At 42.2% G+C, this 12,940-nt stretch overlaps 2 protein-coding genes across 4 annotated transcripts in view; one reads left to right on the top strand and one right to left on the bottom strand.

The window, feature by feature from the left end:
* The window catches only part of LOC105933914 (collagen alpha-1(IX) chain), a 45,103-nt gene extending 43,854 nt beyond the window's left edge, over window positions 1–1,249 (bottom strand). For all 3 annotated transcript variants that reach the window (XM_036145563.1, XM_036145565.1, XM_036145564.1), the window contains exon 1: window positions 1,050–1,249. In XM_036145563.1, the coding sequence (XP_036001456.1) occupies window positions 1,050–1,078 (29 nt within the window). In that variant the 5' untranslated portion in view covers window positions 1,079–1,249. The remainder of the gene's footprint in view (window positions 1–1,049) is intronic.
* A 7,218-nt stretch (window positions 1,250–8,467) lies between these two features.
* fam135b (family with sequence similarity 135 member B) overlaps window positions 8,468–12,940 on the top strand; it is a 66,084-nt gene continuing 61,611 nt past the window's right edge. Inside the window, exon 1 of the mRNA XM_036145562.1 lies at window positions 8,468–8,989. The gene's annotated coding sequence lies outside the window, so the exon portion shown is untranslated. The remainder of the gene's footprint in view (window positions 8,990–12,940) is intronic.

The following is a 12,940-nucleotide window of genomic DNA, read 5'->3' as shown; positions in this document are numbered from 1 at the left end:
TTCCACTTTTTTAATATTAACATCAGCCACAGCCCTGTTTCTCTCTAAGTTCCACTCTGAAGCTGGTAACCCTGACCTGTTGTGATAGAATCTCAAAGCAGAATTGTCAACTAATAAAATTAATGGTTACAAACCCTTGGCCACATAAGTATGTATGGATCCTTCAATTCAATAGTTTTATTTATAAATGTGCCTATTATTACAGCTGTGACATCCTTTTGAATGTCAAGAGCAGTGAGCAGCAAATACAGTCCACACTTTTAGAAAGTGTGGACTGTATTTAATCAAACATTCAAAAGCTAATATGCATAGACTGATCAAATCTGTACATAACTCTTGAATATAGGTCTTTTTTTTTTGTTTATACAATTATGATCATATTAAAAGTTGAGAGAGAGAGAAAATAAAGTAATTTAAATGCATACTGTTACTATACACCGATTACAGATTCTTTAAAACAGTCTGTGATTTGCAAACTCTTTACTTGATTTGCGGAACAAAATCAAAAGAGGCCTCTTAGTTTTCACCCAAAATAGTGTTAAACTCTCGTCTTGCCTCACCTTATGAGCAGGCAGCAACGTTAACACCACTGCTGAATAGCGTTTGCGAGTCAGGCTACAGTTTGCTCTTTGCGTTGTTTCTTGGTATGATTGAAAGTTTGAGGTACTTTCCTCTCATTGACATGGTTTCTGGAATCCCCCGTTGGTGCTCCTTTAGATGTGAGAACAGCCAGACACTCCTGGCATGATCCCTGTTGTAACTTAATCGATGCGGGCCAATCTTTAAGGAATAAGACTTTCTGTTTAGCAACGACTCAAACAAAAAAGGTGTGGACTAATACTCTGACTTGTGACAGGTGTTTGAAATTGTAGTCGTGTTCTTTTCTTTGGCAGCAGCACAGGAGAAAGTAAAAGTAAACACAAGACGTTTGAAACCATGAGGTGTTAAAAAGTGTGAGAGATGAACGGACGATTGAATACTGGGAAGAGATTGAGAGCAAAGAGATCCCGAGACAGACCACTGGCAGAATTTCAACACAAGATATTTACCTCCTCAAACCAGAGCAGCGGAAGGCCATGCTTCTCTCCACTCCGTGATGGGATTGGATGGGATTGGAGACAAGTGGGTCTCGTCAGTGACGCGCTCAGAAGTAAGGTGCGAGGAAAAGAAGGAGCTGTGGATGTAAAATATTCCCCTCCCTGGAGTTGGTCCTACCTGCGCATGATGAGGACTGACTGAGAGAAGTGGTACAGGGGATGCTCAAGCATTTACAAAGGACACATAAAAGTTTGCTCGATGGATTCCCATTGGCCAGGAGATTTTAAGGAGGTGGTGACTTGTGTTTTATTGCCAACACGTAAAAAGTTTCAGAAGCCCCAAAGACCCTTATGGGAACACCATTAACTGTTGTTTTTTTTTTTACAGTTTCTCCTAATAACATGTTCCCTTCGTGCACAATTATCTTGGTAATCACCGTCTCCATATGGAGGAAGCAGATTTCATACTCATGTATGCTCAGCGTTGAAGCAGAAGAATGCATGTTAGCTGGTGGTGTTGACACAAGCCTTGTTATTATCCGAAGGTGCCTGGAGGAGACAAGACATGCTGTTTCTGTATGCTGCAGGTTATGCAACTGATCCCGCAGTGTTTGATCTGCTCTCTAGAAGATCTGAGAACCTAAAATGACGACCACAGGCAGGCAGACTTCTAGGAGGAGCATCACACCAGTTCAAACAGAAAACGTTCTGTGAGATTCCTTAACGCGGTGATTTTCCATCGCTTTCATAGTCAATCTGACATTTCTCACAAGGGAAAACTTGTTCCTAAAATTGATGTCAGAGCCCACATTTGCTATCAGAAAATATCCAACCCCCCTCAAGCTTGACAGAGGTTTTAGTAGTGTGGATGACAATTAATTATGAAAACACCTCATCAAACATATTTGAGTTATTTTGACTACAAATATTGACCTAACTTTGAAGTTCGCATGCAAAATATAACTCTTAACACATGTGTGAACTACTGTTAAGCCTCCAACTTTGGTACTTTGTGGAGCACGCCTCTGCTTTTAGAACTGCCAACCAATGGTTTCGATAAGACAATGTTCCTACATCTCTTGACTTTTGGAATTTTGGCCCATTCTTTGTGCACAAAAGCTTCTACCTTGGTGATGTTTGATGGCTTCATTGCGGCGACAACCTTCTTTAAATCCCACTGTCAAAGGAAGAAAAATGAACTAACTGTACAGATTCATTTAAATAAAGGAGATCGGTGAGGATCGCTGAGTCAACTCTTTATTGATGTCTGCAGAGTTGAGAAACAGAGTATGATAACCAGTTCTCTAAATCTGAATCGCTCTGTTTCTAACCAGACAGAACTAACTGATATACAGTCTCCCACGGCTTGAGAAGGGTTTCCCACAAAGCAGTTGCAAAACAAATGGTTGATGGGACGAGTATATACATAACCCAAAGGAGTGTAGGCTACTCCCTTCGAATAGAAAAACAGCCTCTCAGGCATCTAATGGATACGTTGCAATGGCCTCAGTCATTTAGTTTGATCCTGCCGGTGTAAATCTGCAACAATGCTAATTTAATGGGTACACATGGAGAAGCATTTGCTCAACAGAGGTAGCATAAATGAATTTTTCACACCACACCACCAAAGATTTTCAATTGGATTTAAATCTGGTGACAGGATATTTTGCTCAATAAAGCTTTGGACGACTTACAGCGGTGCTTGGGATCTTTGTTCTGCTGGGCAGTCCAGTGATCACCAAGGTTCTATTTGCTGAAAGAGGCATGAGATTCCTCTCCTAAATGGCCTGATAGGGGGTGCAGTGGTGACGCAGCGTTAGAGGCGTATGACCCAAGTTCAGAGGCCTCAGTCCCAGCTGGTGGACCATGTCTTCTTCCTATCTACCTGCCCCAGAAAAACAGCCCCACACCATCACTGATCCACCTCCATGCTTGACTGTAGGGATGATATTCCTCTGATCATAAGGTCTGATTGGGCCTTTCTCCCAGCAGACACTCTGCTTTTATGGATTGCTAAACTTACAAGGATTTCACCAAAGGCAAAAACCTTGCTCTCCAAAGACAATTTAATTAATAAATCATTGAAACTTTTTTTTTTTTTTTTGGGGGGGGGGGGGGTTGAATGACTCTAATACAAATGTAAATAGAAGCTATGTTGAAGTGCAGGAACCGCATTTAGATATTGATTTCTCTGAAGCTGTTTTCACTTTAAAAGCATGAAAAAGCTTAAAGGACAGGAAATTAATGCTAAAACAAGCCATACGTAGAATCAATAACCTCAAAGGCATCTGAGCCTCTAAAGTTTCCCAATGATAGTAAAAATGGATACATTAAACATTTAGCGTCAAATTATAGAGCTAAAGAGTAGTTTGTAAAGCTACACCCCAATGTTCATACAGCTTCAAAGGAAAGCTGATACAGTGAGAGCTCATGTTTCCAGGCCAGATAATTAAGAGCGCCTGCAACAGGGACAAAACTGTTTGTGATTATTCCTTCACGAGGCTGCCCCATGACCAGAAGACTTGTGACCTACGGTCAAACCTCCAGGCCAAGTGAAACGCCTGTGAAAATGGGAGTTATGGTCTTAAAGCTGCAATATAAATATAACAGGAAGTGTACTGTATGTTCAGGAACCAGCAATGAAACTTTGCTTTTAAATTGTGTTGCACAGTGAACATAAAAATGGCTTCAAAGTCAGTTCAGCTCATGTTTTATGGTGTTCAACATACTTTAACGAGAAATGAAACTGAGAAAGACATTTATAAATAATTATATGTAACACAAGCATGAATTAGTCTAATCAATAAATAAATTCATGAATAAAAAATACATTCTAAGAAAGAACTTTGTAAAGAAATGCATTGTATTTATTTATTTTCCAACATTAAATTTAACAATAAAATGTGTTTATTTAGAATTTATTTTTGGTGATTTGTTATGTTGCTCTATTAAAAAAATAATCAATTACGCACATGACTAAATAAATCAACTGATGAATAAGACATTTAACACAAAAACTGTAAGGCACAGAGCAAGCAGAGAACCCGATATTCAAGCCAGACTGGGTGCTGAGCTTTAAAAGGTTTATTTTAAGAATTTTAAGAAACCATGTACAAAAAGAAATCATCTGCAAGTTCAAGCTGGAGATCTTGGCGGTGAAGAGAACTGGCTTAGTCACTGCAGAGGAAACAGACTGGAGGGCTGAGACTCTGAGTCCACGGAACAGCCCTGGGTCATACACGATGGATCTGGACAGAAGGGCAAATCCTGTGGCTTGGCAAGGCTCATGAAAACAGTGTAATATATATATATATATATATATATATATATATATATATATATATATATATATATATATATATATATATATATATATATTGATATATTAAAAAATTATTTTGCTCTTTAACAATGTATTATGGGAAAACCTGCTCAGTTATATAACTTGTTTCACTTATATTACTTGTTTTTGAGTTCACATAAAACTAAGAACAACATGTGTTATTTTGCTATAACTTGTTTTAACTTGTGGTGGGAACCTATGACAATGTGTTGTGGGAAAGACTGATTCTGTATTTCTTATTTTGCTTATATTTGCTGTATTCTGAGTGCACTCATATTATTTTGATTTGCACACTGCTGAGATGCTGGGAACGGGTTCTGTTTGGGAAACATGCTTTGGGAGGCAGGGCAGCTGTGGAGGGAAAGATGGCCACTCTCACTCCACATCTGACTCTTTGTTTACAAGTATATAAAGAGGAGACTGCCCTCAGCCCGGTGAGTCTGCCATGAGTTCATGTGTGGATACCGGCATCGTGAACGCTGATCTTAATCTAGGACTGAGGGCTCCCAGTTCGTGTCAATGGTAAGAGCTGATTCTGAGAATCTGTTGAGCGTCACGTTTGTTTGAAAGCTTGTTGCTTTATTGCTTGCTACTTTGCGTGTGTGAAGAGCTAATTGTTTTGATGTGCTGTATTCTGTGGGGAATAATAATAAATGTGTGCCTTATATTCTAACAGAAACAGTGTTTGAGTCCTTATTTGTGTTTGCCGATCTCTCCCGATCCTGAAATAAACATTTCATAAAACATATATATATATATACATATATATCACAGGTGGCTGCAGTTGACGGGTGGGCGTGGCCTGCACCTGGAGTGCATAGATATCTGGAAGACGCCAGAGTGTTACCCCGTCGTGGTATGCCTAGGCCCTAGATCTGTCTCCCGAGTTTCGTACCTGTGAGTTTTTGGAAACCCAGTTTTTGGACTAATCCTGTCTTCTGTCTTCTCCAGTTTTGTCGTGTTTTGGATTTACTCACCTGTGTTGGCTCCATGCTCTGAGGACCAGTCGTCCGAATCCCCGCCACTCAGATTTTGCTCTGGCATCATTTCCCCCTGGTTCAATCCTCTGTAAACATATCCTCTTTCTTCCCGCAGTCGTTCCAGCTCTGACTTCCAGACCTCGCCTGTTGCACACAGTGTGTGCTTTCCCCTTTGTTGACACTTTAAATAAACACCTTAAAACTGTTCTGCTTCCGTCTGTGTCTGCATGTGGGCCAAACACCATGACATGTGTATATTATATATATATATATATATATATATATATATATATATATATATATATATATATATATATATATATATATATATATATATATATATATTCAATAAATCAGAATACGGGTTCCAATTATTATGGGTCCCATATTTTCAAAAGTACCTTTTGAAACTGGGTTGCTGAAACAAATAGACTTTTTAGAAATATTCTAATGTGTTGAATATGACCGTAAACTACTCTCTTACTGCTTTTGTGCTACTTTTAGTCTAAATGTTGTTACAGGATTGCCCTGGATTCAGCTTCATCCTCCTCTCCATTAATTATGACCAGCCATGTTCCTGTTGAACAACAGCATCCCAACACCATGACTGTGTCATTACAATAACTATGATACAAACACAGTCATGTGTATGGCCTTACTTTTCTTTCAAACTTAGTTTGCATGACACCTTTGTGCAATACATTCCTTTGTAAATTCTCTGCAAACTTTGGCTTTAGCTAAAAGCTGGAAATTAACAACTGTAAAGTCCTTTCAGGAGAGTTGGACTTTATTATTTTGCCTTTAATCAAACTCCCATGAACTCCCATGAAAATTCCATAAAAATATGCTTGTAGAAAGTTTTAGTTTACTAGTGTGCACACTTTTCAAATTAGGATTTTTTTGTGCTTTTCTGTTGAATTATATAGGATTTAGTTTCTTTTTAAATGCACTGTTGTTGCCTTGTCTACAGATTTTCCCACCTGAGCTCTGCAGCTCCTCCAGAGTTACAGTACAATGGGTGTCTTGGTTGCTTCTCTGATCAGTGCTCTTGTCAGTTTAGGTGGAGGGCCACGTCTTGCTAGCTTTTGTAGTTTCTCCCACTCTTTCCATTTTCTGCCAATAGAAAGAGGATGGCACATCAGGGACAGTAAACAGTCCACCGAAAGATGTCCAAAGCTTTGGTTCATAACCTAACCCTGCTTTAAATTTCTCCACATCGTTTTTTTCCTGCCCTTTCTGTGCTGTGTTCCTTGGTTGTCATGAAGTTGCGTGTTCACTAATCTTCTCCCACAACCCTCTGAAGCCTTCACAGAATAACCAGATTCATACTGAGACCCACTTTAAAAAAATAATAGGTAACCTCTGAAGCCAGCTGTTTCCATTTGATGTTATGATGGCATATCAGCATAGATGGGCCTGAATATGATGCTTATATTTGTTAAAGGCTGCAGTTTGCAGTCTTCTACAACTGTAATGATGACTGAAATTTTTGCCAGCTTGGCAACTGTTTATAAGATGAGGGGGAAAAAAATAAATAAATCAACTGAGCTTCTGCCTTTATCAAGAGTGCTTGGAGCTCCCGGCTAAATGCCATGAGAGAAAGGAAGCAATTGACTCCGGTTTTTTATGCAGAAGCTGAGCTTGACGACACAAAAAGAGGAGCATTATTCATCACCCCACGGCTGTTGAATGAGAGATGAAAAAGACCTCGATGAGGAAAACCAGGGCTGGAAAACAGACCCGCTGTTACCACAGCCAGCAGCTTATGTGTCACGGACATTTATATTCATTTGTTACATAACCCTCCCTTCCCCCTTTATGTGACAAGTGATTAGTCTGAGAGGAGTCATTTAAGCATGACAGATGGCATTTTAATTGCACTACCTGATTGTCAGGAAAGTGGTTACTTTGCTTTTATTGTCTGTAAAAAAAACTGCAACACATGAATAGACTCGTGCAGAGTCCTCAAATGAATAAATGTGTACATAAATAAATAGAAAATAAATAAATATAACCTGAGTGAATAAAAAACAGTTTTAAATGATGATTTGATTTATTAAGGGGAACAATGTCCAAGCCAACTTGGCGCTATGTGAAAAGGTTTTTGCCCCCTAGACCTAATAACTAGTTGGACCAGCCTTCATGGCAACAGCTACTTTAGAGGCCCTAAAAAAAGTATTCACACCCCATGAACTTTTGTTAACGTTTGCCATTTTTACATATTACAGCCAAATAATTTAATGTGTTTTGTTTGAATCTTATGTGAAAGACCAACTCAAACTAGCCCATTAAGTAGAAGGGAAGTAGGACATGGTTTGTGAAGATGTTAACAGGTGAAACTTTCAAAAGTGCGTGGTGTACTCGCATTCAGATTGTGACTCCTTCTGAGAGACGTCAGGGGTGTAATTGGTGGACCTAAAAATCACAGAATCTAACCCATTCTGTTAGAAGTTAATTCAGAGTGGAAAAAAAAAATATTGGAGATCAAGGTTTTCGTTAAGGTACGTACCACTGCACATCTCTCAGTACACTATGCTGGAAGATAGTGATAGCACTATCATGCTGTGGGGACGATTTTCCCTGTCCCTGGGACAGAACCTGAACATAAAACAGCGAGAGACTGAAAAAGACAGGAGACCAACCAGGGTTGAGAGGTCCACCTTCCAGCAGTTAGACATTTTGGAAACCATGGATAATTTTTCTATAAAACATAGGAAATTTGAGGGGGTATTAATAGTTTTGTAGTAAATTGTATTTTCTGTATAAATCAAAATTACTTGGTCATTATTCAAAAGGTTTTAGATGCATGGCGGTCTCTACAAATGTGCCACTGGTAGAACAACCATTAGTCCTGTAATAAAGGAGAGAACTCTGCTGTGCCCAGGGCCCCATGGATTATTTGGTCATTTTTTCTTTCTTTTTTTTTTTTTTTTTTTTTTTTTGTAGTTTCGCTTTTTTGCTTTACAACTTCTATCCCACCACAGTTTATTGATCATACCCTTCTCCTTTTAACTTTCGTTTTTTTTTTTATTACCTCCCTTCAACCCGGCACATTATCCAAGTCACGTGACACCCCGGTGTTGTTTGCGCAACGCTCATCCTTTTGTTTCTCAGTCTCAGCAGCGTGGTCATTCCCGCGTGCCCGCTTCCCTCGCGCTTTTCAGAGGTGGTGGAGGTGGTAGGGGGGCAGGCTCTGACGTCAGCTCGACCCGCCGGACGCGCACCTCCCCGCCGCGCGCGGCTCTCGCTCAGAGCGAGGGACCCTCAGCACTGTTAACCACCGGGCTTACCGATGATCCGCATGCGGTCGGTTCGGAGCGAGAAAGGAAACGGCTGCGATGAACGCAGAGAGAGAGGCTGCGCGCCGCGACGCTGCCGCACTTTCCCAAATTGAGGAGGAGAGATAGAGAGACGGAGTAGAGGCGGAGAGGGGCTGCAGAACGCCCAGGGTCTGGGTGAATATATAACCATGGCAACAGCAGCAGCACCAGGAGCACGAGAAGCGGGGATATAAACATTGCATCCATCCGTCCGTCCGTCTGTCCGTCCGCAAACAGCGATTTGACTGGGTTTAAGGGCTGGAGCTGGAGCCGACCCCTCTGCGGACATCACGCCACATCACTGCGAAGGTGAGGCTGCTTCATTTTCTGTGACACCCTCTTCCTCCTCTCGCTCCTGCCCCCCCCCCCCCCCCCCCCCCCCCCTCTGCCCCTGCGGGATGCTTTTTGCCTGGATGTGTAGGGAACAGATCACATGTCCTTTTTTCAAAAGGAAGATCTATTTCACTGGATATACACACAGATACACATGGCTTCGTTTTTCCCTAGTTGTGTGACGAAGGTCTTTGTCCGACCTGTTGTCTTGGTGTCTGAATACGCAGACCGATGCATACAGTCACCTGTAAGTTTGAAAGTAAAAGCTGACTGAGAAGGGAAAGTGCAGTGGATCTGGGGCTGTGAGCAGCTGTGATTCGATTCGTCGTTTGTCTTTTTTGCAGAAGTGAAAGTGTTGGTCGGATCAGGACGTTGTGTGTTCTCCAGGTTGACTTTCTCCCCCCGTGATGCTGTCACATAAAACAGAGCCGCGGTGCCTACTGCAAACAGAGACAAAGGTCAGGGGCTGTTTCTTTGTCCCAGTCCGTCAACGCTTGGGGAGGACGGGCCGATTCCTTTTAAAGCTACACGCCAGACCTTTCTGGGAACTTGGATCAAACTCATTTTAGATAATGGTTTGTCACCTGTGGAGTGCGTCACGGTCGGTTTTTCCATTTTTTCCCCCTCTATCTTGCTTTAACTCATTGCTTTACCGAGTTAATATCTACTCTCTGTGAACACCTGGCCCTGATGATGACATCACAAAATGTCACTGTCCAGAGTGCTGCATGCATTTCAGGAAGATTTGGCAACAATGAAACTCACGGAAGTGCATGTGTGTGAAGAGGCGACTGGCCTGATTTCATTATTAATAGGACCTCAACGATCCGTTGTTTTTATATCCGTTTGTTATAGTGACACCAAACTACATACGTCCTGCTCCAGGCATGGGCCGGTCACAGGGTATACCAAGGTTTCCAAACATTACAGTCTCCAACCGCAAATTCTTTTTTGTTATAACCTTCCTGTGATTGAAAGTCCTTCCAATGAGAGGCCAGAAACGGTTTCAGATTAACCAGAGTTGTGTGTGTGTAGCATAGAGTACTGCGGTACTCCCCCTCCACCACCTGTAGCTTGTCGAGCAGTTAGCTGACAGCCAGCAAGATACATTTGGAAACATTTTTTTTGCATTTTACATGGCACCGTTTTATTTTTAACTGAGTTTATCATACCTTGAGAATTTTCTGACCGACCCAAAGCCGTTCTGCTCTGTCCGGATGATCAAGATGATTTTCGAGTCCCAGCGGCGTACCCGGTAGAACAGCTACGCCACCCACCACTTCCACCGAAAATGACGACTAGGCAGGCAGACCTAATGATCCCAATCCTACCGCTTTACCCGCAGAACACGCATGGAGTAAGGACAGAAATCCGACTGTCTGGCCGACCAGAGAAAGAGAAGCCGTTGGTCGAAGCAGAACTTCAGGCTGCACAAAGCACCCGTGTTCCGTCAAATCACATTAGGAGCTGTTTAAGGCGATACCAGGAGATCATGGCGTTGACGAGAGACGCACCAATCAAGCTTACCATGTAGTGGTGGATGCACATGGCAACCAATCAGATGGCGGAGGATTCAAATACGAATACGGACAGATTGGAGCAAGTTGAAATGCGAATGATCATCCATGTTTGTGTTTTTTCAACTCAAAATGAAACCCGGGTGGTTCAGAATTTACGCCAAGGTCGTCCGTCGGCCATATTGTGTAGAAAAACAAGCTGACCTTGTGATGCCATCAGCTGAAATACAAAGGCGGAATTGTCAGGAATTTTTTTTTTTTGTGTGTGTGTGTGTCTGTGCTCTTTTCGAGCACGATATATGAAGTTAATGCAATAAAGAAAAAAAAAAAAAACCTCTTTTGGAAGAGTGCATGCACAGATGGAAGGCACTTGTTTTTTGTCCAAACAAGTTCCCAGTGACTCAGAGTTGTGAAAACAAACGACGGTCACATGCAGCTCTCCAGAGAACACAACGGGCCTCTGAGCGAACCAACATGGCTTTTCTTTTTTATTTTTACGGAGCACTTCTTTTTTCATAAAAAACTCTTTGATCATGTTTTTATTTTGACTAGGGATTGTGACGATGCAGGTCACATCCTTGTCTCAGGCGACCTCTCGGTTCGGCTCCAGCTCAGGGTGCTCCACTTGCAGGGATTTGATGTAATTTGCCAACACGCGGCATAAAGCACCGCGGAGGATTTCAGAAAGTGCTAGATTATGCCATCACATGATTGCGAGGCTGGCTCACAAGGTTTGTGTTAAGGCCTCGCCGCGTATCCGGGTCCAGAAAATCCTCTTACAATATCCCCATTGTCACGTCAACTTTAAATAGAGACCATTTGAAAAGTCTCATCTGCCTATCCGTGCTATTTTTAGTGACAGCCCTGGGTCTGTTTAGGCGTGCTGGAAGGGTTCGGGTCGTTGTTGGACATTAACAAATGGAATATTGCCACAGATTAATTTCTGTCCCCTCTGAGCTGCGTTCACATTCAGCGGTTTCAAGCGGAGGGAAAGGGATGCCCCCCCCCCCCCCCCCCGTGTCACAGTGACACTTTAATGGCCGCAGAATCCGCCCGTTCCCAGTTCGGCCCACCGGAGACGCGTCACCTCCTCGTCCTCCGCCGCGTCGAGACGGGAGACGTCAGCCAGCGTTCCCGGCTGAGCCGACGCCAACGGAGGCGACCGGAGGAGGTGGAGAGCAGCTCGAGGGCAGCTAGGCTTTTTTTTTTTTTTTTTTTTTCTCCCCTAAGGTGGCGGAATTAGAGCTGCTGCGACCTCAAGACCCGCAAGAATTCCAGCATGTCTGTGAATTTTTTTGTGTGTGTGTGTGTGGCATGCTTTAAATAGGAATCAGACACCAGATGGCTGTTTTGTAATGATTGGTGTTTAAGTATTTGCTGCTAGAAAAAAAAAGAAGAAGAAAAAAAAGAGAGAACGATTAAGCTTTTAAAAGTGCACCAAAAGCAGAATCCATGTAGCAGTTAGGCGGCAGGTTATGCAGATATGTGCTGGAGCGAAACCAACTCGAATCTCTGCAGAAAGGTTACTCATGCTCACATGAAGGTGGGCTTCATTGGACAGTGTGGTGACGAAGTAGGCTTCAGATCTGAAACAGGAATACAGTATTGTTGTTCTCAAGGAGCAGCTATAACAGTCCTCCAGTGGGTTTGCATCTGATCCCAACATTTAAATGGAAATATCTGCCAGTACCGATCTTTTCAGATCAAAGATTCAATTCAATTTTATTTATATAGCGCCAATTCATGAAACATGTCATCTCAAGGCACTTTACAAAGTCAAGTTCAATCATATTATACAGATTGGGTCAGATTATACAGATTGGTCAAAAATGTCCTATATAAGGGAACCAGTTGATTGCATCAAAGTCCCGACAAGCAGCCTTCACTCCTGGAGAAGCGTAGAGCCACAGGGAGAGTCGTCTGCATTATACATGGCTTTGCTGCAATCCCTCATACTGAGCAAGCATAAAGCGACAGTGGGAAGAAAAACCACCCATTAGCGGGAAGGAAAAACCTCCGGCAGAACCAGGCTCAGTATGAACGGTCATCTGCCTCGACCGACTGGGATTACAGAAGACAGAGCAGAGACACAACAAGACAGACAAAAAAGCACAGAAGCACACATTGATCCAGTAATCTGTTCTACATTAGATGCTAATAGCGGGTGAGCCGTCTTCTCTGGATGATGTCACAGTTAACAGAACACCAGACCAGGTGTACCTACTATGAAGATAAAAGAGAGAGAGAACAGAAAGTTAAAGCAGAAATGACAACACATAATGCAAAATTGAAGAACAGTAGAACTCTATAGAGTGAGAAAGTTAGATCCTGATATCGTCCAGTAGCCTAAGTCTATAGCAGTAAAACTATAAAGGTAGCCAAGAGTAACATGAGCCACTCTAGTTATAAG

Source organism: Fundulus heteroclitus, chromosome 13 (assembly GCF_011125445.2).
Source record: "Fundulus heteroclitus isolate FHET01 chromosome 13, MU-UCD_Fhet_4.1, whole genome shotgun sequence".
Taxonomy (NCBI): Eukaryota; Metazoa; Chordata; class Actinopteri; order Cyprinodontiformes; family Fundulidae; genus Fundulus; species Fundulus heteroclitus.
This window is presented reverse-complemented; position numbering and strand designations above follow the sequence as displayed.